Raw genomic sequence first — 26,817 nt, forward strand, 5'->3', positions numbered from 1 at the left:
AAGTTGTGCAATGGTATGGAAATGTTTGTATTGTTTGTTAAGTGGATGTTTGTGTTTTTATTGCGTGGCAAAGCAGTTTCCCCTTGGGGATCAATAAAGTTTTCTAAGTCAACTTAATTTTGATAAATAAAGTAAACTTAATGTATTATTTACATACAAAAAATTAAGTAGTTTATACAAAGACTAGTCTTTCTTGATCTACATAATAATCTCATGCAAAAAGTTGACTTATTTTTTATAAGTAGATCAAGCACAATATTTGTATCAGTGTAGACTGTGTTTACATCCTTGAGGGAAAACCCAGAGACGGCCTTAATGCAATATCCTGAGCAGCTCCTGCACGGGGGGGCCGGCTCCGGCTCCGGCTCCTGGAGAAACTTGATACCGCAATCGGCCCTTTAAAGGAAAATGGGATGAGTCTGTTGAATGGAGCGGTGGGTGAGTTCCAGCAGCGGCTACGGAGGAGGAACAAAAAGCCGAGGGGCAGCGGCGGCAGCGCTGGAGCGAAATGAATGAGTGAAGCGCCGCACCGAGAGGGTTATTATGAGAGGGTTATGAGCGGGTTATGAGCCGGACCGCGACGCAGGACCGGGGAGGTGTCCGTGAGCAGAGCCGGCCCGGGACAGGGACAGCACTACAAAGTCACAAGGTAACGCCGCTGAAAAGCGCTCCGTGAAGGCAGATTACAGCCAGAGATCTATTTCACTTGACTTATCCAGGCCAGGCACTTTGAAATATTTCCCTGACACGCAGAACAACGCAGTTTCAGGCTGCTTCAGAGTCAGACAAGTGACTGCTTGGCAGTTTGGTATTTTTTTGAGAGGCGTCTGGATGATTTTTCTTTTGCTGAGCAAGGGTTCATTGGCTCGTAGAAGTGCGCACACCTGTTCCTTTTTTGTAAAAGAAAAAAAAAGTTTGACCACAGTTTGTCTTTGCAGCAGCTCTGAAAGCAGCTAAACTGTCCAAAGCGTACAAAAAAAAAAGATATTTAGGACAAAAGTGCACATGCTTTGGAAGAGCCTTTTCTATGAATCAAAACAAAGCAAAGCAGAGCATTTTTTTATTCAGTCTGACACATGGAAAAGAGGTGTATCTGTCTTTCCCCAAGCGGTATGGTTAAATCTGGCCCTGCACATAACGCGCAATTTTCCAGAAACGACTCCATGACCTCCCTGCAGCTCTGCTGGAAGACATGAAGTGTGCCTGCAGAGGATGGGAGATTTGCAGAGGTGGACGTTTACGGCTGATTTATGGTTCCGCGTTACACCGACGCAGGGCCTACGGCGTACACTACGGCGTAGACTCTGCGTCGATTTAACGCAGAAGCATAATTCAGGCTTTACACCTCAGTGCAGAGGAATGCCAGGGCCTGTACTTAAGACTGGGACTGATGAGCGTGGTCACTGCGAGGCCTGTCATTAACCTGCTGCAGGTTTGTGAAAGGTTGGAGGAGGAGAGGATGTGGGGTGACCGAGGGAGGGTGGGAAAGGTGCTGCAGGAGGAGTGGGAGGGAAAGTGAGATGTGGGACGGATGGAAAGACAACACAGATAAGGGAGTAAAATAGATAACAATAAAGTGTAGGAGCAAAGAGATAACCTCCGCTGGCCTTTACAGTCTTTTCTATGTATACACTTGACATTTTTTTGCAAGATAACATTTTTCTTAAAAGCCCCCCCTTATTTGAGGTCAGAGGTTAAGAAATGTGAACCTCCACCGGAGATATTTTCAGTTTATTTGTAGGAGAATGTCTGAGGTATAACTGTATAATCCAGCTAATTTAAACAAAACTGTGTGGCCCACTTGACTGGATGGAGGTCGGTCTCTCTCAGACACGTGGGGGCCGCAGAAGGTTGTGGGGGGGGGGGTGGTGAGGCAATATTTACCACGGCCCGTGCTTGACTCCTCAAAATCGCAGGTAATTTGTCTGCGTCACCTTGTGTACACGCGGGGATCTGCCACGGTTGACCCAGATTCGCGTGCACGTCCTGTCTGATGTCTTTTTCCAAAGCGCAGGGAGGCCAAGTTGGACCTCGGCAGAGACAACAGTGGGAATTTGAAAAGTCTGCCGGGGATGATATCACTGAACCACCTAATCACTTACATCACCGCAGCTGCGTGCTCAGCAGTGTGTCAGCGTGCGCGTGCGTTGACTTGCACATGTGTCTGTTTCCAATCTGTCTTTCTTTTTTTCCCCTCTGCGTTTCCATCTGTCTGCTCCGGTAGGCGAGCGCTGAGGAGTTACAACCGGCTGCAGAGTGTGTGCTTGGATTAGTGATAATGAAGGAGACTTGCGCATGTGTTCCCTTCATCTTCCCTTCCCTTCCTTTGTCCTTTTTTGTGCGAGGAATGGCCGAGATCAGATGCCGTCACAAAGCCCCGGGGAAACATCACAGGCTGTCCCGACCCAACAACAGTATTTCATTACAATCTGTGCTGACGCCTTCAGGCCCGGCAGGATATCAAATCTCACCCACTTTGAGGAATAAAACAATATAACCGTCGGTGTGTTCAGTGGAAAGCCCTTGTCTGCAATGGCAGCCCTAGAGACAGTCCTGCAGGGATTGTTGCGGTACCTTTTCCATTCGATCCTCTTTCCTAGTGTTTGCTCTGGCTGTAGCTGCATGCTAACTCTCGCAGCCAGTTGGAAGTGTAGAACCTCTCAGGGCCTTCACGTCTGTCCGCTATCCAGGGGAGGACCCCAGCACATGGGTGGCCCCAATGTTGTACATATATTTGGATGCTTTTTTTTTTTCTTCTAATTTTGGTTTAGTCTGATCACGTCCAATTCTGTCTTCAGTAAGCATTTCAGTAGCTTTAACCTGACGGAGGGTTGTGCTGGTGCAAAAAGAGGACAGATTGTGAATTTTTATTGTGCTGTATTTTACTAAACATGATCTCTTTCTTGACAAGTTCATCTATAGGACACATATTTGCCTTGTGATTTGCTCTTCAGGATCGATACACATCCTTCCCTGGTTCACCAAACTTATAACAGATGCCTGTTACCAAGTCAGCTCTTGCAGGAGCTGCATACCGCTTGATGACCCAGTGTCACACATCAATAATCATGAAACTAGTTCATAGAGCTCACAGAGTGGACGTCATGGCAAAGAAGACTCAGGCTGCACTCACACGACCCTTAAGTGTCGTTCGTTTGGCTTGTGTGAGTGCTCTGTTCTGCGCTCAAACATCGCATGGTACTTACTCAAAATCAAGTAAGAACTTAGTCAAGAAAACTGCAATTAGCACATCTCAACTTGACAGCCGACAGCTGGGAATTGGCGTGACAGCGGTGAGTGTGTTTAACCAGCAAAGGGTTTGTTCACAGCCAGCTGTTTTAGTTTTGAGTGAAGGGCCCGGCCACGTCTGTCCCACTTTGCCACAATGCAGCCCGGTAGGGCTCGCTTAGGCTGACCAATCCCACTTCCACTGTCCGGCCTTGCTCGACCTTCGTAACCTTGAGTTTGGCTCAGACCGAGAGGAAGATTGTTGGTAGTTGGACCTTGACTGTCCAGCCTGGGCACAGTGGTCATCGCTGGTGAAACCACCACAGCCATGACTTCTGTAATTTGTTTGCTAGGCCTGTATTTATGAGCATGCTAATTGTAGGGAGCACCGTGGTGCACTTATACTTGCTGAACTTTGAAAGCCTCCTGTTTTGCTGACGCTGTCTGGCTGCACTTTGGATCTTTCTGGAAACGTAGCCCCATTCTTACTTCCCTGAAAGTCATTTGGTTTCATTTTGACAGCTTAACGCTGGACATCATGAATTTCAGCCTTTGTGAATGAGTTCTCAGAGGAAAAAGAGCCCCTCAACAGTCCACCTCAGGTAGAAAATAACTCGAGCGCCCCAGTTTCCCACATTCAGCCCCTTGGCCCATTCATTGTCGCACATTCTTTCCTCCTTTCTCTGCTGAGGCGAGATGACCCCCCCCCCCCCCCTCGCTGTGATGGGACCGTCATGCAGAAGGACACTATTGTACCCTGCAGGTTCCGCTCCTTCCTTGTAATTAAGAGGGGATTGCAAGTTGTGGGTGGTGAGGGAGCCGGGAGCAGGGGATTGGGTTAGTAGGTAATTGGGCTAAAAAGCAAAGCGCTGACCTGCTCTGAGTCTGGCAGGCCTGAGAGCCGGTATGCATGAAGCAGCTCCCCCACTGACGGAGCCTCCCCGCTGAGGTTTTGTTCAGTGTGTGTGGGCATGTGGAGAGGCGGCAGATGAAAAGGGAGGTTCAGCTATGGTCGTGTATTTCTGTGTATAGGTTACATGTCCATGCTGAAAGTCAGGAGAGGAAGCTTTCATTCAAACCATATTCTTGTTGATGCATAAATAGTGTTTGCTTTGCTCACGTTTCCTTTGGTGAATCAGAGGAAGTGCGGTCAGCAGAGAGCATTTTAGATGTTCATTCACATTTTTTAATTCTTCCCTGTAAATGAAAACAGAAGCAGAGGAAATGCCTTATTGCAGGACTTGTGTCTTTTCTTCAGGCTGATGTACTCATTTGCTACTCAACAGTGTATTAACCTGATCTGCTGCTGCTGCGTTCGTAACTGAAAAGTCAAACTGCTCAGACATAAAGGTCTTGGTGCTTTCGTCCTTTCAGTCCAGCCTGAGTCCAGAGGCCTGAATCCTCGCCATGGCCGATGTGTTGGAGAGCAGCGGCGCTGGAGCCGTGGGAGCGGCCAACGTGGACTGGCAGAAGCGCTGCATTGCTCTGGAGATGCAGCTGCTGAGGTTCCGGCTGCAGGCCGGGAAAATCCGAGAGCTGCTGGCAGACAAGGTGAGAAGGAAATGCACTATGGGTAATAAGGCGGAGCCTTGCAAAATCATTCACTGTTCACTCTGAATTAAAACACTTAAAAAATAAACAAAATTATAGCTGCAAGCAGCGATGAACGGGCCCTCGCGCGTGCAATTTTCACCAATAAAAGTCAAGGATTCAAAACTAAGTCCGATGACACCACCCATGACTCTTCATGTCAAACCATTCAAAAGTTACAGGTATAGCAGAAAATATCGACCAATCAGAAGAAGGGGCGGGGTTAATTTGCACCAATTATGGTCAAGGACTCAAAACCGAGTCCGATGACACCACCTACGAGTCTTTATGTCAAAAGTTATAGCAGAAAGTAGGAACTATCAAATATGGACCAATGGGGGGGGGGGGGGGGGGGGGTGGATGGATGGCCGACTTCCTGCTCGGTTTTGGCCATGGCGCCAAGAGACTTTTCTTTAAATTGCGACATGATACAGGTGTGTACCGATTTTCGTGCATGTACGTCAAACCGTATTGTTAAAGTTTTCTAGGGGGCGCTGTTGAGCCATTAGGCCACGCCTGTTAATGCAAACCATTAAATATCAAATTTTTCGCCAGGCCTGGCTTTGGTGATTTTTGGGGCAAGTTTAGGGGGGCAAAAAGGCCCTCAGTTCGTCGTAAAAAAGAAAAACGAGAAAAATTCCTACATACACAATAGGGCCTTCGCACTGTCAGTGCTCGGGCCCTAAAATGCAAGTTATGCAAGATCCAAGATTCTTTACTGGCAGTTTTGCTTGGTATTTACAAAAACCAAAACATAAAACGAAATGTTTTAATGGTGCAAATATTAAATAACTAGGAAAAAAGTGGATTTTTATTTGTAAACCTAAAAGAGTCACAAAATATGAAAGAACAATGATGCGAGACATAAATGCAGGACTGTTTGCAGGATGTGGTGTGGACTGTTTACTATGTGCACTAATCTTGTGCATGTTAATATTAAAGGATTAAATGAAGTGCCGGAGCGTAAATGTAAACAGAAGGTGATTGCAAATGCATCAAAAGTCTTAATTTTACCAGCATTCCTGTGATCACATTTGACAGGGATTATTCTTCACAGTAATTATCTGGCATCGGACTTTCATGTCTTCTGAATGGCATGCACATGCACCAGTTTCCTGTCAGCACGCACTATTTGTATCATCAACAACAAAAACATTTCATATTTGTGAGACCACATCAAAGTGGGAGAGTTGATTGAAATTAAACAGTTTAGAAAAGAAGCAGCTGTTGTTGATGGCTTTCAACTCCAGCTGACAGGAAAGACCCAGATATAGGTGTGAATATCAGGGAGAAGACGAGCTGCCTCCAGACTGGTCACGCTGACCCCAAGAAGGGCAACTATGCACAGTAAATCTAAAACTACAGCCATGAGACGTCGTTGCAGAATGTAAAACTCTTGTCCACCTGTCCGTAACCGTAATGGTTAGAGTACTGCTCCTCCGCATCAAGAGGAGCCAGAGGAGGTAGCTGGGGCATCTGGTTAGGATGCCTTCTGAATGCCTCCCTGGTGAGCTTTTCCAGCCACTTCCCATTGGGAGGAGAATCCAGGGAAAACCCAAGACTCCCTAGAGCGACTGTGTTTCTCCACTGCCCTGGGATCCCCCAGATGAGCTGAAAAAACAGCCTGGAAGAGGAGGATGGGGTTCCCTGCTTAGGATGGACGGACGGACGGACGGACGGACGGACAGATGGATGGATAATGGATGGATGCATTGATGAATGTATGGATGGATGAATGGATGCATGGATGCATGGATAAATGCATGGATGGATGGATGCAGAACTGGACAAACCACATGTCTGGTCTACTGAAGTGACGAAGTTCAGATCCCAAATTGTTTATAAAAATGAAATATTATCAGACGCTGCATTGATGGAAATACTTGTAGATACATATATCCTCATATCAACGCGTATTTCTAAAACTTTATAACATTTTTAACTCATATTTTTCACAAAGCAAGTGACAAGAGTGTGTAATCTCCAAGTGATTGAGTCCTACATCCAAATGTCGTCTCCCTCCACAGAAGCGAATATTCAATAATTTAGATTTTTTTGATAGTTTTAGAAGTAGAGCTCAAGAACTCTCCTCCAGCTGATGACAGCAGTTTATGACATCAGTAGTCAACTCGTATGAATTTATAACAAGATGAAAGTGACCATACGGAGATTAATGTATGTTTATGCTTTTTTTGTACACTTACAAAGTTTAAATGACCCACATTTTTCCTTGAGGACCCTATCCCCGCCGTTGCTTAAGTGGAATGACATTTTTGAGTCTTTTGAGAAGCCAACATTAATTGCCACTTTGCTGCAGTCACACACAGCTGTTTCTACTCATGTCTGTTCGTCCTTAATGGAAGTCTACACTCCTTATTATCTTATAATAGTATGAGACGTTATTTTAAACCTGGAATGTTCCTTTAAGCTAAACTATATGTCACATGTTTGAAGTTATGATTTGAAATGGCTCTGATGTGGCGCGATCTGGATACGTTGCGAACAAAAGCGCTGTTGTGGAAATTAGATTTAAACATGTCAAGCCTCTTTCATCCTTCAGATTAGACATGCTTCTAGACATTCAGGCCAAACACGCTTCTTCTTCTGGTGACCCGACAATGTTTTTAAGTGTTAAACGCATGAGGAAACCATTAGAGTAAATGGGTCAGTTGGAAAACAGCTACAGGTGTGGGTGACTGTATGTTTGTTTTTGTGGGAATGAAGACAGACGAGGTTACAGAGATGATTTTTCAAAGACTCTGTCGACTAATCGTGTGTCATCAGAAGTTGGTTACAGTTTCAGCCAAAAGGAATGCTTCACGTTTAACTCGTTGCTTCTGGTGGTTTCCCCTCAAGTTAGAAATAACCACCACAGTCGCCGCCAAATGTTTGTAAAGTTGCGGCTGTTGTAAAGCCCTCAATCTGAGTATCGGACACTTGGGAAAGCAATCAGCTGTCATCGGGGTATTCATTTCCCCCCCGAGGAGTTTTTGAAGTAGAAGAAGAAGTAGTTTTCCTGACTTTCCTACTGTCCATATCCATATCCAAATAGCTTCAGGTTGCTTTTGTCGCAGTGGTATCCTCCTGTATCATGTTTAAGTCCAGCGCAGTCCAGAGTGCTTGATTCAGTCAGTCAACAGCAGGGCCGCCGCAAGGATTGTGCGAACCGTGCGACCGCACGGGGCCTCGCGCCCCAGGGGGCCTTGCGCTATGGGCCGTTTTTTTTTTTGTTTTTTTTTCAATTTTTATTTTTTTTCAAAAAAAAATTTTTCGTTTTTTTTTTTTCGTTTTTTCCCTTATAAATATCAACAGTCACGTTCCATTACAGACCTAAATGTGTACTAGTCTGTGCATATCAATAAATATATGTGCAATGATGCGCGTGTCTGTTGTTCAACACAACTGATCAGACCAAGCGCAGACACAAGCTGCTCTGATCCAGACGGGTGGAGTTGGAACAAACTGTCACACAATGTCGAGAGAACGAGACAGATTCAGGAAATTTCCATCAGGGGATGAAAAAAGAAAAAAACTAAAGAAAATGGAAGAGTTTAATGCCTTTCTGAAAGGCTCGTTTGATAAATTTGTTACAAAAATCACCGATCCGACCGGGTCTCAAGCAGCCGTGGGGCCCCACGTCGAGGTAAGAGATGATGATGAGGCGGGGGAAGGTATCCAGTATTTTGATAATTGGAGAGTTAAAATTGCGCATATAGACACCCGATCCGACCCGAAAAACCCAAAAATTTCCCCCGGCCATTTCGCACAGGGCCTCGCAAATCTCCCAGGCGGCTCTGGTCAGCAGGATGTTTATGGTCCAAACATAAACCCCGCTGCTGATAAGAGCGGGACGACCCCCTGCTGCGTCCTCTGTCCAGTCCTGCAAGATTTCCAGCTTTTCGGGGATCCCGCTCTGTCCCAAACACTCACACCAGCACTTAGAATGGGGGAGAAGGTGATCAGAACTCTACGCTATGTTTTCCTCTGTGGGACAATAGATCACGCTCTCAACATGCCACAAGTCTCAGCTGCGTGCATGTACAAGATGTGGGAAGTCTTCATTTGGCTCATGATGCACTTTTTGGGGGAATTCAGCAGTGGTGGTTGTTCCTGACTGATATTTGGTGCAGCGTTAAATCATTGTCTTGAGTCTCCAAGCCAGATGCTGCAGAAGAGACGAACTGTACCGTCTGAACAGCTCAAATCAGACCAGGGTCACATTAACGTGCTGCGCCAAGTCGGATTCCTATCTGATGTTTGTTTGATGTCAGGTGGCATGTGTGTGTTGAAGGTTGCCGGATCGATCCCTAGCCCCATCCTGTGCTGAAGGGTCCTTTGGCAGGATGCTGAACCAGGCACGAAACCTCAGCTGCTGAAGGGAGTTAGGAAAGGAAGTGAACATAAAATCTGTGCCAAATCAATATCCAGAACACCGTTATCCAGTTTGGGAACCCCTAGAATCGAAAAGCTGGAAGAACTTTCTAGTGTAATCAATATTGTGCAAATTCTTCAGTCTTTGTAGACCTCCAAAGCTTAAAAAGAAATCAAGAAATCAATCAGTATCATTATTGCATTAATTTCCAATTACTTTCTTCTTTTTCTTTCAAGTGAACAACTCATAAATTAGCCTTTTGCAGGCAACCTTGAACACATAGCAACTTTCTGTCCACTGATGGTTACCTGGCAACACAGGCAGTAGAAGAAGGCGGAGAAAACCTTCAAACTTTTGATTATATGTAACTATTTATGTTTCTCTGAGTGCTCCTGCTGTACAACTGCTACCACTAACTGACAATCTCTATAGAAAGCTGCTGCAGCTGAAAATGTGCCCCAAGATATTAACTTGTAACCTGTTACTGTGGTTTTGAAAAAAGAATAAAAATACAAACTGGGAAGCTGCACATATTTTCAAGGTCTTTTTTTTTTCTTCCAGATTTGCACTTTTCTGAGGTGACGTAACAACTGCTGACAGTTGCAGCCTCGGTGTTCACCTGCTGATAAAGTATTTATTACAACATGTGCTAATATACTGTGGTGTCAAATTTGACAATGGGCTAAATGCAGAGAGGATAATTCATCTTCCACGCATGCAACACGGTTGGTTGTTTAAGGGGAGGCCCGGACCGCCGAGCGACCACCGTTCCATCATGTTATGCTGTTTGGAAAGACTGTTTCATGCTCTTCATCTCCCCTCTTGCCAAGTTAGGAGTGTTTTACACATTGACCCACTTTGGAGTGGAAAAACATGAAGGAAAAAAAAAGCTGAAGTTGTTGCCTTTGACATGGCATTTATCTCCAGCAGCTGACTAAGAGAGGCGGGAGGAACGGGAACAGTGATGGGAGGAGGGTAACGGGACGGTTACTGCAGTTCAGAATTTATCCTTGTTTTGTTTTATGTTTAGTTTGTTTACTGTAGACTACGAGGGAAGAGTGTAATAGTGTTCAGTTACTCTCTAAAATTCAAATATCTTCAACCGAAAAGTGACAGGTGACAGTATTTTTGCACAACCATTGAAAAACATGAATTGGGGACAACAAAGGTGAACAAACATATTTTGTTGCTTAAAGTGCCTGGTTCTTATATGAAGGGGTTGAATGCAGGGGTGTCCAGTTCTGGTCCTTGGGGTCCGCTGTCCCTCGTGTTTTAGATGTTTCCCTGTTTCCTTGTGCCTGTTTTTTACAAGATGACACAGATTCTCAAAGTTCATTTCTAATGTCCTGCTTCTTATTTGGACTCTTGTTGTTGGGAGTCAACTGTCTTAGCTGAGGCCCCTAGACCTCCTCCTCCTTATCTAGCTCCTCCCAGTCCCCGAGTCAGCTGAGAGAGATGTAGTGGCTGTGTCCAAACGTTATTAGTGAGATATGTTCAGACATTATATACTGTACCCTGTGTATCCCACAATGCATCATATAAAGTAGCATTAGCATAGAACCGATAGTCACCACATTAGCACTACATTAGGTGGGAATTTGCAATAAGGAATCTTGCTGATAATATTTCATCAGTAGCGTCTCAAAGTTAATTCTAATGAGTAAACTTTTAGTCCTGTATCATATATAGGAGGGAGTACTGCACAATACAGTATAATCCTAAGTCTACTTTACTTCAAGGGCTCTTAATTTCTGAAACATCTCCCTTTGTGTCCACACAAGATGTCCAAACTGCCTCAACTGGCTCCTTTCAGTGTATAGTGTGTAGTATGAAAGTATGAGATGCTCTGCTCAAGACACTGCAGTGTTACAGTAGCTACCTCAGCCCCCTTTTCAAATATCCATCTATGTTTGAACCAGTCCACCAAGTGTACTTAAAGGTGAATAGTGCCAGTTTGTGCTGTCATGTACATTTAAAGTTGCCAAGATCACAAGTTTGACACAGCTCTGACGGTCCTTTTGCAATAGTTATGATTTGTGGTGCATTTATGGACAATGTCTCTGATACTGAGAAAGGTGAGGTGCTAGTTAATATGAAGTATAGGATATAGTCTCATTCCACTACCAAGCATATGTCGTGCAGGTTCACTCATCATCTCTGCCGCTTCTCTCCGGGCTTTATTTCCGAGGTTCGAGAAAGTGTTGGACCACAAAGTCACGTCATGCGGGTTGGCCATCGTTCAGTAGCTAATATGTGCTATGAACAGTCGTCTGTCTCAAAAAGGTTTTACATTCCTTAAGGGACACGAAAATGAACATTTTTACCTCTCACGGCACGCGGAGAGAGATTTCAGGCTCAATGGACCCGAATTCTTTTCAAGACTTTAGAATCTCAAGGCAAGAAATATAAGAAGTGTACAGTTTTTCATTTACTTGGCAGACGAAAGCAGAATATAAAAATACCTCATTCGGAGGAATTTTAATAATTTGTCGTATTCCCACTTAAAGGTTTCCTTCCATTACTTCGTTAATCTTAAGCGTCTTTGAGTGCCCTGAAAAGCGCTATATAAATAAAATGTATTATTATTATTATTATTAATCAAATGTGGACAAATTAGATCAAGTCTGTACTTTAGGTGTCGTGTGGCTCCAGGAGTCTAACGCTGTTATGTGACTTACACGAGAGGTATCGGTGGTGAAGGAGGCGGCAGAAAAATGAAATTCACTCTGGTGTGTGTAGAAGTTTGTTTTCGAGAGGATACCGGTTTGTATTGGTTTTTTTGTTATTGTTGTTTTTAAATTCAAAGATGGTACAATGCCCTGAGGTCTATATGTAACGTCTGTGACACACGTAAAAATTAAAGGGATTCATTTCAATAGCAACCTCTTCAGGTGTGCATTTCCAGCTCCGCAGCGAAGCACAGCAGCTGGTTTAAGTGGGAGGAGCTTGTGGCGAAACTCCACCCCATGCTCCTCTTCTGCTGGGTCTGTGATGTAACAGTACCCAGGACATTTTAACCGTCCCCCAAATTACATGCTTGCAGACTACGGTGGCCCTGAATAATATGACGAGGTTGTTATCTCATAGACTCCCAAACAAAAATGTGTGGAATTTGTCTATGTATACATGCCTTAACTTAACTATTCACAATATTTTCCCTTCATCTGGCTATCTCTTATTTTTGAAAAGATACTTACAGATTGACCCAAGCCATTTCTTACCATCAGCTGTGCACAAGATTTAATGATTGAACTCTGGAGAGGCTAAACTGATATTTCCTACATCAGTTTTGCACAACCTTGTGGTTTCAGTGCTTTCTCAGCTATTGACTACGATTGCATTTGTTTCCAGAGTTCTCATTGTGTTCAAATGAATACACAAGGACGAAGAAAGCTTTAACTCTTCATTTGGTTTAGAAATTCAGGCTTGAGATCAAGTTTGTGAGGTCAGATGTCAGAATGCAGATACTAAGATCTGTCAGCTGTTCTTCTCCCATCTTACTCTCTGAACTCTCTGAACGTTATCAGTTCCCCTGGAATTCACACTAAAGCATAAAGATAGTTGACAAAAGGTGCATTTAAACCAAAACAATAAAAGCCCCCCCCCCCAAAAAAAAAGTCTGCTGGTGTTTGTTGCTCCTCCTTGGAAGTTCCTGAGAGAGTGTTGGAGTCAGGGAGGCAACTTCCGACTTTCCACTTTGAAGGCAGCATGGAAGTGCAGTTCCTCGCATGACCTCTTAAAGGCTGGCATTTTTATGCAACATATCAGGGGAAAATAATAAAAAATCACAAATGCATAAACAGTGGCATGTTTTTTTCTTCTTTTTTTGGTTTGAGTGACAGCTCCATTTCAGTCTATGGTGTTAAAAGCTAGTGGGCATCGCGTTAGTTGAATAGTGCTGAGCATTTTTGGTGGACTTGATGTCTGACCTGTGAGCTAAGAGCTAAAGCAGAGGAAACACCAACCCGACGTCGCTTGCTGTCGGCCGACTGCTGTGTCGCCTCGCGTCGCCTGTGTCGGGCTGGGTCGGGCTCAAAAAGAAGCACTTGGACACACCGCAAAGCATGCGTGAGAGGTAATTCCCCTCCATACCAGCAGGCAGCGGTAGTCTGTATTCACTCAAAAACAAGAGAAAACCGGAAGCTCTGGGAAGCCGTAAACAAAACAAATAGGCTTCATATTCACACCACATTTCCACACCACTCTCGCTACCACAATGCGTAAGAATAAAGAATCGGCACTGGCGTTGTCAGCCCTCGGCCTTCAGCTTGTGGAAGAAGAAAAGAGCTTTGCTTTCTTAGCTTTGTTTTCTTAGCTTAGCTTTGCTTTCGTCACTTCCGTTTCTTCGCTACCTGAACAGCCAATCACAGAGTGAGCTGTTTGACCGACGGCCGACGCCGATTCGACATGTCCAATCGGCTGAAAAGCTGCCGACGGGCGGCCGACCTGTGGCGACGTGCGGGACACACTGGGGAAACTAGGCCGACAGACGCGCACCGACGCTCATTGACGGCCCGACGGCCGACAGTCGGCTTGGTGTGTCAGGGCCTTAAGGGAGCATAAAGACTTCTATCTTAAAGATAATATTGCTTGTTGCGCTGTTAATCCTACATACAGACCACTTCTGCTAGCTCTGTGTTGGACCCAAACAGTCCGAGGGTGAGCGCACTAGACCCGCTCGCTGCGTCAGGCTGTTCCTGCTAACTGGAGGATGGCCTCTTGCTCTTGGCGGGACCCAGAAGTGCCAACTCCTCTAGCTGAACCACCATTCCAGATTTTCTCAGAACTTTTACCATGATCAGGATTTAATTCCCTCTTTATTGTACATAGTCTTCATCTGCTTCAATTAGCCACGGTCAAAGTTTTTGAATGCATTATACTTTTATAAATGTCATATCATCATATAATGATATGATAAGAGGGGAATACTTGACTTGAGCTGGTAAATCAGTAAAAAAAAAATACTGCAAGTCAGGAAGCTCTCATGCATGACCTTCAAGAGCACTGACATCTCTTCAGTTTCTCTTTTAAACTCAGACAAGGAGGCAGCCCATCTTTAATCTAATACAGCACAAGTTCAGTCTTTATTTCTAGCTCTGCGTATGCATCCTGTCTTCACAGGCTTCTGTCATAACTTTCCTCTTAACAGCCTTCACTGACTCATACTTTGATCTCCTATCCAACCACTTTCTGACTTCTAAACAGGACATGGCAGCCGGTCCTGCTCCCATAATGACCTCTTCTTTTCTGAACTTCTCACAAATGGTTCTCTCTGTGACCCCGGAAGTACTTCTTGCATTCACCTTAAGAGATTAATGCTCTTGGTTTAGTTTCACAAGACAGAAAGTGCATTCTTTTCCTTCTCTCAGGCTGAAGTTTGCTGAAGCCTTTGACTCACAGTGAAGGCTTTTGACCCTGAGATGAGGACTTGTCCAACCACTAACCACTGCTCTTGACTCAGTGTTAATCTGGCTGCAGGGAGGCATTCAGATGTTTTGAGTGGTGGATTCTGGGAATCTGGGCCTTTTGTGGAGGTGATGAAAAGGAAGAAAGGCAGAAACAAAGACAAAAGGAGCAGAAATGAGGGGAAAGACATTCACATGCGTCTCTCAAACAGAGTGAATCCATTAGGATGTTTGCGCTCCTCTTTAAATGGGTCGCTGAACTCGCAAGAAAAGGCCGTCCCGTGTTGAACTTACGCGTGTGCAAGCATTTCCGTGTTTGTGAGAGAGCTGAGAGGTTCTTGCAGATGTGCGCATACTTGCGTGGTGGACACTGTTTGCCTCTGAAAGCATGAGCATGCATGCTTGCACAAAAGATGACGCAAGCTTGTGCACACACACACACACACAAACACACACACACACACCATTTACCAGCAGTAGCAGGATGAGAGATTGTTCAGCCTCCTCTCAGGGCCTCTCAACTGTTTCTACGTCCTTCTGATTACAGTGAAACCTCTTGTTAAACGCTCTTTTTTTCTTTTTAACAGAAGACTAATCTGTGTGCGCTTTTCTGACTCACTGGCTTTCTGAGTTGGATCATGTCTGAGTCTCCTTCCAGAACGGATTCAGAAACATGCTCCTCATCACCAAAGTTTTCCTCATAGAGTCTGTCTGTAATGGTTTCTTTCATTAATCTTTTAAATGTTTTCCAGTGGCAGTGATTATGATGGATACGGCGGATCGGCACGCATCTGTAAATGTCTTTTTGTGCGTGTGTGCAGACTTCTTGCTGTGTGGTCCAACACAGTTTTCAGAGGCGGGTTATGGGATGTCTGTTGACACAATTTCTTGTTCTGAGCTGTAGGGGGATTTCTTTTTTCCCTCCTGTTAAGCTAAATGCAGCAATCTTAACTTCAAAAAATGCTGACTGTTCAAAATCGAAGTGAAACACAATTGCAGCATTCTGTAAATCATTGACAACCATATATTGAATCAGAACTGATCAGCAACAAGGATTCTCCAAGTTGGAGCCCATTTTAACCTCCTCTGTCTCCATTCCAGATGCAGGAACTTGAGCAAAGGGTGATGGAGGCTGACCAGAGGGCCGAGGATGCTGAGAAACAGGTAGACGAGCATTTTCTTTTTTTAAAATTCTTGTTGAAGATCACACATTTAGTTTTACTTGTGTTAAATGCCAAGTGTAGATCAGAAAATGCACTTTGGATGTTGTTGAAGCTGGTTTGTAATGAGGAGAGAACGATATGGAGAGAGGAACAGGATGTGTAAAGAATAGTATCATCAGCGTACAAATGAATATGGAGTTTCCTACAGTGTGGGTGATATTGTTTATGTTAATGTTGAAAAGTGCTGGACCGAGTCCGGAACCTTGAAGAACACCATTGTGGATGGGAATCGGATCAAAAAGCAGAAAAACATTAATGTATTAAAATAATCTTAATTGAACTCACACAACTCAAATCTTGCAAAGTTTAAGAAGCAGCTGCTAGTTGAAAATTAATAGTATTCTTATTTGTATTCAGGCTTGAATATTAGCATTGTTGCTAATAAATCAGATGTTTAGCCATGTGCTTCTGTGAGTTTTGTAAAAATGTTGCCTGTGCTGCATAAAGATAAGTGTAAAATTAGTATGCATATCTGTCTTAGCTTTGTATTTTTAGTGTTTGAACAAGGTATGAGATTTATATAAACTTTACCAAAAAAACACTATTAACTCTCTGCTATGATACATGAGTGATCCTAGACACAGATATTACACCGTATATGGGTATAAAGTCACAATATTTCCAATAATGCTGCATTAAAATTTGTTGCAGTGATATCTCTTTGACCAGATTTATTTACAACAGATTTTCAGCTTGATAAAACTACCAAAACAACTTTATTGTAATGTTCTTGAAGGCCATGTCGAAAGTTTTCCAAACCAAGTAAATGCTTTCCTATTCCAGATTTTTGTCAGTTTAATCCATTAGTTCATTCTTACACAAAGAGAGTTTATTAGCCACATTTGCAAGTTGTTGTCCAGAGAAAGTGTTTCCACCAAGAAGAAAACTGGCACTTCAATAAAACCCAGTAAAGGAACTTGTTTTTTGTTTTCATTTATTAACTTTTTCCCAGACTATAATGTCTAAGTTTGGGAGGAACACGGAACGCTGTATGTGTGCACGCTAATCTGGAACAGGGTGTCTATTAAATCAAAGACAGACTTGACGAAAGCAGTGTAGGATTTGAGGTTTACAAACCTCATACATATCACATACATTCTGTGTGTGTGTGTGAGTGTGTTGCTGTCAGGTTTACACACCAATTTGCTGTCATTACTGGCTGTTCCAGGTGTTTTCTGTAGGTGGTAATTTAATGGTGCCTTTTCTTTAAAAACATAAAATACCTCAGGGCTCAGAAGGCCTTTTTTTTTTCTTCTTCTTCTTAGCAGTGCTGGCAAATGGCATCCTCGCTGTGTTCTTCTTGGCTTTGTCTGGTGCCCATCAAAACTAAATGAACCATGCATATTTGAGCTGTCATTGGGCCGGGCTTGAGCAGTCACTCCTTTTTTTAATTATACGTTTCAGATCCATGTCATGGAAGAAAAGCTGAAGTCTGCCAACGGGCAAACTGGTGAATCTGAGAGCTCGTTGCACACAAAGTACCAAGACCTGACTAATCGGGTTCTAGAAAAAGATGCTGCAATAAAGAGATTAGAGGTGCAGCTGGAAAACCAGGTATGGACCGGAGTGTCAGATGAAGACGGTGTTGTTTGCACATAATGTGTCTTTTTTCTTTTTTCATATCCACACAACCCATTTCCCTCCGCCCACAGATCTCAGTCAGAGCGCAGGAGGCAAAAATTATTGAGGAGAAGGCTGCAAAGATTAAAGACTGGGTCACCTTAAAGCTTAGAGAGGTAAGCTGAGACATACACAGATGCATCACTGATTAAAGGACAAATGGCTAAAATCAGTTGTTACACAGCACTTCTCTGTTAGAAAGAGGCCGAGAAAGCTCTGCCAGGTGGGAGGGACCGGGAATAAAGACACACTGCTCATTTTAGCCAGTTCAGGTGATTTGTGGATGCCCCCTGGACGCCTCTTCGGGGAGGTGTTTTGGGCATATACAACCGGATGGAGGCCCCCGGGCAGACCCAGCACATGATTAAGAGATTAAATCTCTTGTCTGGCTCGGGAATGCCTCGGCATTCCCCCGGAGGAGCTCGAGGAGATGGCTGGGAAGAGTCTAATGTCTAATGAAAAGTAGCCTGGCTGGCCATCTGAGGTTTTTTACTCTTTGATACAAAGAATTGTGTCAGTTCCTTTGCATTCAGTTTTAATTTCCAGCCCTTGTAGAAGACACAGCCTCTGGATCTAATGGGATAGCCATACAATCAATAATAAAAGCAACAGCAGCTCTCTTGAATGCTTCTATGTGAGTTTCTTGCATAAACCCCACCAACGCCATGTTGGGATTGGTTGGGTATTGTTCTGTACTAGTGGGAGGGGTACCAGAGCCTAATTTTTTTACAGGAGAGGATTTTCTTCAAATGAGTAGAGTCACAAAACAACTATTATTTAATTGTTTTCACCCCAGGGAATGGATGAATACTTTGATTTGTGTTTTAACGTTATTAACTATATGTACGTGGTTTATCAGATGGAGCTTGAGAACCAGCAGCTGAAGATGGAGAACTTGAAGCAGACGGAGCAGATCATGCTGCTGCAAGACAAACTGCAAAGTGAGTACAGCTGCCAGAGTTTGTACTGGTAACCCTTTTTAATAAATGTCTGTGTGACATGTACATAAAAACTGAATACAGCCTACACAGCAGGATATTTGGACTATGTGTATCCCAATATTTGACTCGTATATATGGTTTCTTTGAACAGTCAAGTGTAGCTTGCATTAGTGGATGCAACATCTAACCAAATTCAATGACAATGGTTTTCAGAGAATACCTGAGTTCATTACAGAATCATTTTCAGTTTTGGGAAAAGGATGTAATGCCCTGTGCTATTGGCCATTTAAGGGACTTTTCCACAAGTAACTACTCTGCTCAGCTCGGCTCGGCTCTACTCTATTTTATGCGGATTCCACTAGGTAATAGTACCACTCTTTTTTTATTGTACCTACTTGGTTTCCAATCGAGCTGAGTCGGGCTGAAAATGCAATGTCAGGCCACTGATTGACCAGAGAGTAACGTCTCGCATCCAGAGGGAGCTAGATGGGGCAACATGGAGGGAGAATGAGGCCCCACCCACATAGAGGTGGGACTGAACAGTAATGGAAAACAACTGATACTGAGGCGGGGCGAGTCAAGTCGATAACTGTATAATGGAAAAGGGACAATAGTCCCAGTACAACTGGACTGAGCTTGATTGGCAATGCGCTCAGATAGACACTTTTTCAGGGGGTGATTGACTTTGGTACAGTTACTCTTTTGTCAATAGTTCTGTTCGTAACGTTTGTGGTCAGAATTTATAGGGGGAACAGAGATAGTGGAGGCCTGCTTGTTTGGGTGTCTTAAGAAATGCATATTTGCTGTTTGCAGATGATGTGATGATGTTGACTTCCTTGTATGGAAGACCTCCATTAGTTGCTGGAGGATTGTGAAGCAGCTGAGATAAGAATCAGTATTTCCAAGTCTGAGGTAATGGTCCGCATTCAGAACAAGGTGGATTACCTGTTCTAGGTTGGGAAGGATTTGGTTTGAGTCAAGCAGATCCAGGCCATTGTGTTAAAAACTGATCCACGCCGAAATGCAAAGCTCTCAGATTAACAGTTGATCTCCGCTCCAACCCTTAGCTATCCTCACGAGGTGTGGGTTGTAACAGGAGCAATGAGACCAGAGCTTTCTCTGAAGGGTGACTTGGCTCAGTGGTTTGGGATGGGTTCAGAGTGGTGCCACAGCTTTTACACATGAACCATCCGTCATCAAGAACTACTTGAGGTGGTTCTGGTTAGGATTTTTGCTGGATGCCTTCCATGGTAGGTTTTTTAAGTAAGTATTTTAGACACGTCTCATTTGAAAGAAACCTTTGGAGAGACCCACAACTGACTTGGGACTTAATTAATTTTCCTTCAGGGTTTAAAAAGGTATGTTTTAATGGAATTGAATTGAATTTGAACCCCTAAGTAGAACTAGAGGAGGAATCAGAATCAGAATCAGAAAAAGCTTTATTGCCAAGTCAGACATAATCCGACGAGAGAACTTGACTCCGGTTCCCACCGCTGGCACCATTTGTACGGACACCATTTCTTGGAGGAAGGATGACACTGGGATGGAGGAGGGAAAAAAAAGGCATCTTCACACTGTTTATTAAATACCCAGTGTCAAGGTGCAAAAAACACCTCAGTTTATCATATTCTGTTACCATATATTCAACAAAATAATGACTAATACAGTTTGGTTACATGTTAGAGAAATCCAGTTAAAGGAGACTGAGTTACCACTGCTGTCTTTGTTTTCTAGCTCTTTTAGAGAAATCTACATCCTCTGGATCTCCTGCAGCTTCCCCTGTAATGGATGCTCACCTGGTGCCCACCAGCCCGCTGTTTCCTCCCAGCTGCCACGGTACGTCACCTGGCCACGATGACAGCTGGAGACAGGCGGGTCCCAGTGGACCCGCCTCTAACATCAACACCCTGCTAACAGGTGTGCTCACGTTAATTCATACTGTCCCAGGAAGGGAAGCAGGAGGCTTTTGAAGCGATGCAGACGGGGAGGATCACACGACGAGGCTCTGCCTCCAACAACTGAAGTTGAGGCTGATTTGAGCTGCAATATTTTAGGGATTTTTTCCATTTTATCTGCACTATGTAAGTTCTCATGAGCCACTTTGCAGTTCTGATAGATTGTATACACAAATAATTGTCTTCTTTTTTTTGAAAGAGGCAGTTTTAAAACTTAAAAAATCCATATTACTTTCCCATCATTACGCACATCATGCTGATTGGCAAAGAAAGAAGTTTGTGCAACGGGAGGTAAAAATAATTGATGGAGGAATGACAACAAAAGAATATAGGACAACAAACTTAACCCATCGCTTAAAAAGACTTGCTCACTTGCTACAGTTTAACTGGGGGCCTATTTGGTCCCAGTTCTTTCCCAGGTAAAGTTCTGGATCACTCTGCAGATTCCTTTATCCAATCGTGCTGTGGTGTGAGGTGTTAAGAGTAAGAAAATCTGGTTGGAAGAATATAGAGCATGTAGATCTTTGAATTGGAGCGCTGCAGATCTGACCTGGTGGAGCAAGTGCTGCGTGTACGGAGACCTAGATCGTCAGTGCAGCTAATCCAGGTTCAAGTCCAATCTGTGACCCTTTGCTTCACCCCCTCGCTCTCCCTGCTTTCCTGTATCTGTACTCAGAGGTGTCAAAAGTATTCACATTCATTACTCAGGTAGAAGTATAGATACTAGAGTTTAAAAATACTCCTGTAGAAGTTGAAGTATCAACTCAAGTTTTTTACTCAAGTAAAAGTATAAAAGTACTGGTTTCAAAACTACTTAAAGTATAAAAGTAAAAGTAATGTAAGGGGGAAAAAGGCCATTAAGTACAAAAGCCATTGATTGAAATTAATGCATCTTAGTATAATGTAAATATATTAAAGAACCATATATGCGTACTATTGAGCATTAACATGTGTTTCAGAGAGCAGGAGATATGATGACTAGTTGCCTAGTATTGTAATGGTGCAAAAAGTCAAACTTCAGAGGCATGTTATCATTTATCCTAACCTTTATTGGAATGTACATCCAAGTTTAGTTGCAGGAATCTGAGGAAACGGATGTAAGAACAAAACTGGACAAGAACATCTGAAACAACCACAACCAAATTCACTCTATCCGGATGGAGCAATTTAATTTTTAATTTTCTGAAAAAAAAATACTCCAGTGAAGTATAAATAACCAAAATTTCTACTTAACTAAGGTAAAAGTATTTGTACTTCGTTACTGGACACCTCTGTCTGTACTCTATAGTAAAGGCCACTCGGGCCCAAAAAGCCATTAAAGAAAAACAGAAAAAGAAGAAGAATTTCCTTGAAAATAATGTTTTAATCAGGCAGTCTCCAAAATAATAACCTTTCTCTTTCCAGGAGGCCTGAGATGCACTGAAACTTTCACATTCAAATATTCCAAACATAGACGTAGTTGCTCCGTGTTCTCTCTCCACAGATGTGAAGAGGACTCCTGAAATGGTCTGCAAAGGGATCTGTATCGGGGAACTCACCCCCAACGATGCTCAAGGTCACAGAAGGGAGTGTCCCAGCAGCTCCATCAGCAGACCAGAGCTCCCCGAGGGCCCGGAGGTCCAGGCAGGCTGCTCCGACAGAGACAACTCCTCCGATGAACTCAACAGCAAGTTCCGCTCTCAGTGCCTCCACTCGTCCTCGTCATCCTCATCTTCATCCTCCGCTTACGAAATGGCACACGGGCCGAGTTCTCCGGAGTCGCCCGTCAGAATAACATCCAAAAGCCCGCTGCTGTCCCGCTCGCCCTCCACCAACAACCCCTTCCCCAATCCCGCTCAGCCTCAGCTGCACCAGTCCGGCGCCAGCATGACGCTGCCTAAAATCCGGACTCCGCTCACCCCCAGAGACAGCATCCAGCTGCTCAAGAAGCACTACAGCCAGCCGCAACCCAGCCTGGACCGGCTCCAAAATCTCAGCGTGGAGATCGCGCTGCCGTCCTCTGCTTGCTCCACTCTGAAGAGCACGGGAACGGCCACCTCCCCTTTCTCTCAGCTCGTGGAAGAAACGGACATCGATGACGGGCTCCCGGATGGCATGGACGGCGTGGTGGAGGGCGCGCGGTCAGAGGAGCCGTCTTGGGACGGCGTCTCCTTCGTGGGTCTCGCAGAGGAGCTGGAGCGCTTGGATCCAGAAGTTCTCAAGCCGCCAACGCCTCCCTTGCATCGCTTCCCATCATGGGTATAACACCTGTGCATGCGTTTAACCTTTCACGTACCAGCCACATGACATCTGCCCCCCTGTCCAGGGGGCTCTGGTAGTCCAGGGGTTTTTAAGTGAATTGAGCAGTATGTGTTGCTCTTTGCAGGAAAGTCGTATCTATGCTGTTGCCAAGTTGGGAATGAGAGTATCGGAGGGAAGTCCCGGAGCCAGAGGCCCCGGACGAGGTGAGCAGCCTTCGTCCAAACACAAGCATCTCCTGTGTCATTGTAGCGTCATCGATATGACACAGAGTTAAACCACCAAAGAAGGACCGGGACCACATGGGATGTGTTATTGAGGCTTTAATTTCCCTCTTCAGATGGTGAAAACTGCAACAATACAGTACAGTGCATTGAGAACATGAGCTGATACGATCGCAAAATAAAGTGCATAATCTTCGCATCTCTCCGAACTAATACAAAAATATAGTTGCTTAAAACATCGAATAAACACTTTTCATAACTTACGGCATTGCCTTGTTAATACTTCAAGGTGGATGAAACAGATTTGACACACGACCGTTACGCCCGTCATCTTGTTTACGACGAGAACGCCGGACCGGAAGTGGTGCGGGAAAACCGGAAGTGGTATTATTTCGCTACGTTTTTTAACCAAAAGCACAAATAAACATTAAATATTTATGTAAAACACTTCTTAATGAAATTACAACAGTTTTAACCTTGTACCATATTTTAAACACATGAAATTATTTATTTAAGAAAAACAATTGCCTTAAGGGCAACACAGTCATATTTAGACACGTCTTTTGTTGTTGTTGTTTTTAACCCGGATTGTATTCATTCAGCGGTGGTGTGTGTGTGTGTGTGTGTGTGTCATGACCTCATCACTGCTTGTTGTGTGGGGAGTGAGCCGGTCCTGAAGAGACATGCCATTTAACTGGTGCTTAAGCTTCGGTGTGGGGGGGGTCTTTGGATCTGTCATTGCTGCTTTTGATGTAACTTCCTCTGGCCCGCGGCCCTACACACCTGTGCTACCCCCACCCCCCACCCATCCCCCCCTCCATCCCCCACTCCCTTTTTTTTTCAAGAGCAGTGGAGGATCGTGGAAAGGAGTAAAAAAGAGAAGTGTAGGAAGAGACTGCTTTTTCAATCAGCTGCGATGAAAGGACGCTGCCTGGGTGAAAATCACCGCTGTAGTTTCAGCCCTGACATCATCCACTTTGTCGTTTACGTTTGGCTGCGCTTTGGCGACTGAAGTCCTGGCTGCCTTCTTGCACGCCTTCACCTAAAGGGGCTTCAGGTGTCGCTTCAAGTGTTTCAGCTCAAGATTTTTTAATAAAAAGTATTTTTTTTCCCCCTGTAAAGACACAAGGTGTTAATTGCTATGATAAAAAGCTACTGAGTGAGTTTTTACTTTGCGCTTACGTAGCGTCCTGTAAGAGTGACGTCATCTACGGATCACTTTAGCTGCTTTTAAGCACGTATGATTTCTCAGAGAAAATCAGCTGATGATAAATTCATATATTTAAAGGAGCCCTATTTTTCTTCTGTGTTTTTTTCTGTGGTTATCTACAAAGTTATATATATTTTTTTTGTTGTTTAAAGAAATATTCTTTTACTTTTTGTCTTTTTAACCCACTGGCTGAGATGTATTTGTTTATTGATAGACCATTTGACTAGATTTAGGAATATTAAGCTTATTTCTAAATGAGGTGTCTTTGCAATGAAGGAGGTGCAAAGATGTTGCAGCAGAACACGTGAGAAGGAAGATTTGCAAAGTTTTGCAGATCATATGCAAGGACTTTGACTTAAGTAAGCGAGTAGCATTTATCCTCTCGTCATCTGGACGAAGTGTCTCTTCTAGTTATTGTTGGTCTGAAAGAGGCTTGGGTTACGCTCTGTGCAGAGCTGCAAGTTAGCCCAATGTGCTATAAGAAGAAAAGAAAAGGAAAAGGTCCTCTTGGCTTGAAAATCACTCAGCTGTAATGTACACATGCTCCATCATTCAGTGAAAGGGAAGGCCCTGCCCGTATCTTCTCCAGTGGACCCCATACGAGCTTAAGCCAGGCTGCAAAATGGGCCCCACGTGAGTTTGTCCACATGGTTTCATGGTGGTCCTACCTGTGTTTGCCCGTATGGACTCTGAGTGGGATCTGTCTGGATCTTAGGTTGGGTGTAAATAAATCCGGCCCACACTGCAGGACCCCCTCCATACCCTGCATCTGCACGTGAAGTCATTGGGATAAGTTCCTCTGATATTAGGAGCCCATGAGCCGCCTGATCTCTCTCACTTTAAGTCGTGTGTGTCGACATTTATCCCTCTAATTTATTAGTAACCCGTTGACTGAATCACGTTGCAGGGTCCAACCTACCCCAGTATCCTGCCACAGGTCCGTTCACCCAGCTCATCTACAAGAATATCAACGTTCCGGTTTATACCACACTGAAAGGGGTGAGTCCCTTCCTCTTCAGCTCCTCAGTCCCAGAGTCTCGTGTTTTAAGCTTCAGGCTCTGCCCGGGAGCTTCGGCTTCAGGCGTCGTCAGTGTGCTCATGGCTGGTGTGTTTCTGTTTTCTTAGAAAGCCACTCAAATCAGCAGCGTGCCGCTGCCGGATGACGACTCCGGTTCGGAGGACGACAGCAGCTCTCTGGCCGGTTCACGCACCTCCATCCTGAGCCCGGACAGGAAAAGCAGCGTCCCTGGGAGCCCGCGGGCCGTCAAGAGAGGTGAGGATGAAAGAGCAGGGTGTGAAAGAACGGAGAGAAAAAAAACCCAAAGAAAACAATAACATGAAGTGGTTATCAACACAGTAAGATACGGAAGAGTATTAGGGCCAGACAGGAGAAAAATTTAAATAATATTTTAGAGGAGGAAGATTTTTTTTTCATTATGCACTTCGAGAAAAAAGTCGAAATGTCGAGAAAAAAGTCGAAAAGTCGAGATTAATGTTGAAGTAGAATTTCGAGAAAGAAGTCAAAATGTTGAGAAAAAAGTCAAAATGTTGAAAAAAAGTCAAAATTTTGTGAATAAAGTCGAAATGCTGAGAAAAAAGTTGAAATGTTGAGAGAAAAGTCGAAATTTCGAGAAAAAAGTCGAAATGTCGAAAAAAAAAGTTGAAATGTTGAGAAAAACGTCAAAATTTTGAGAAAAAAGTCGAAATGTCGAGAAAAAAGTTGAGATTAATGTTGATGTACAATTTCGAGAAAAAAGTCAAAATGTCGAGAAAAAAGTCGAAATGTTGAGAAAAAGGCGAAATTTCTACTTTATTCACGAAATTTCGACTTTTTTCTCGAAGTGCACAGTAAAAAAAATCTTCCACTCTCAATTTTTTTTCTCTTGCCTGGCCCTAAAACTTTTCCGTAGTAAGAAGAAGCAGTTTTAATAAAAAAAAAAAAAAAGAAGTCGAAGAGATGATAACGACGTCTTCTTTAAGTCAAAATACCACCAAGTACAACACATTTAGAGGGGGTGGAGCCAGCCAATGCTTAACTCCACCCCTCTCTCCAGTGGTGTGTGCACCTTTTGACATCGGCATGGCTTCACTTTTCAAAGTTGCAGCAGAAGCAGCGTAACGCTAAGTCAGGTGGAGATGACAGTAGCTCGGCCCTGTAATTGTAGTCTCTGGCGAGTTTGTGATCCAGATCCGTTGTTCCAGATCCGAACGACTCACTGAAATGAGAAGGTTTCTGAACTCGGCCACACCAAACGAAATGACAGGGTTGTGTTAAGAGTTTTGAGTTAGTAGTTACTTCAAAAAGCTAAATATATGCTCCAAGGCACAAAAGAATAGATCTTTAATGTTTTTTTTCTTCCAAGTTTAAAAAGCCCGGCCGAGTTCTGGGAGGTTTAAGACAAAAGGCCTTGATGGCAATTATTAATAAGATGATAATATTAATAATAACCTTGTGCCACAGGCGTGTCCATGTCCTCCATCAGTTCGGAGAGCGACTACGCCATTCCTCCCGACGCCTACTCCCTGGACAGCGACTACTCGGAGCCGGAGCATAAAGTCCAGCGCACCTCCTCATACTCCTGCGAGAGCGCCGGGCCTGTGAGTAGAACCCCGTTTCCTGAGAAATAAGCGCTGACCGCAAGCCTATTTTAATAATCCTGCGCCGCTTGTGTCTGAAGGAGGCGCTGGAAAAGTCCGGCTACCTGCTGAAGATGGGCAGCCAGGTGAAAGTGTGGAAGCGCCGCTGGTTCATCCTCAGGAACGGAGAGATCCTCTACTACAAATCCCCCGTGAGTGTAGCTCCCGTCCAGC

General features: G+C 44.1%; 1 protein-coding gene across 5 annotated transcripts in view; it reads left to right on the forward strand.

Moving 5' to 3' along the window:
* Window positions 1–382: 382 nt before the first annotated feature.
* The window catches only part of plekhh1 (pleckstrin homology domain containing, family H (with MyTH4 domain) member 1), a 45,275-nt gene continuing 18,840 nt past the window's right edge, over window positions 383–26,817 (forward strand). For 2 of the 5 annotated variants that reach the window (XM_061743626.1, XM_061743629.1), the window contains exons 1-13: window positions 383–649; window positions 4,603–4,779; window positions 15,697–15,759; window positions 17,223–17,372; window positions 17,471–17,554; window positions 18,298–18,379; window positions 20,114–20,296; window positions 21,818–22,572; window positions 22,700–22,778; window positions 24,914–25,005; window positions 25,132–25,279; window positions 26,468–26,604; window positions 26,685–26,795. In XM_061743626.1, coding sequence (XP_061599610.1) covers window positions 4,636–4,779; window positions 15,697–15,759; window positions 17,223–17,372; window positions 17,471–17,554; window positions 18,298–18,379; window positions 20,114–20,296; window positions 21,818–22,572; window positions 22,700–22,778; window positions 24,914–25,005; window positions 25,132–25,279; window positions 26,468–26,604; window positions 26,685–26,795 — 2,028 coding nt within the window. In that variant the 5' untranslated portion in view covers window positions 383–649; window positions 4,603–4,635. The remainder of the gene's footprint in view (window positions 650–4,602; window positions 4,780–15,696; window positions 15,760–17,222; window positions 17,373–17,470; window positions 17,555–18,297; window positions 18,380–20,113; window positions 20,297–21,817; window positions 22,573–22,699; window positions 22,779–24,913; window positions 25,006–25,131; window positions 25,280–26,467; window positions 26,605–26,684; window positions 26,796–26,817) is intronic. The other 3 variants (XM_061743627.1, XM_061743630.1, XM_061743628.1) reach the window with 2 other exon arrangements.

The sequence above is a fragment of the Cololabis saira genome, chromosome 16 (assembly GCF_033807715.1).
Source record: "Cololabis saira isolate AMF1-May2022 chromosome 16, fColSai1.1, whole genome shotgun sequence".
NCBI classification, from domain to species: Eukaryota; Metazoa; Chordata; class Actinopteri; order Beloniformes; family Belonidae; genus Cololabis; species Cololabis saira.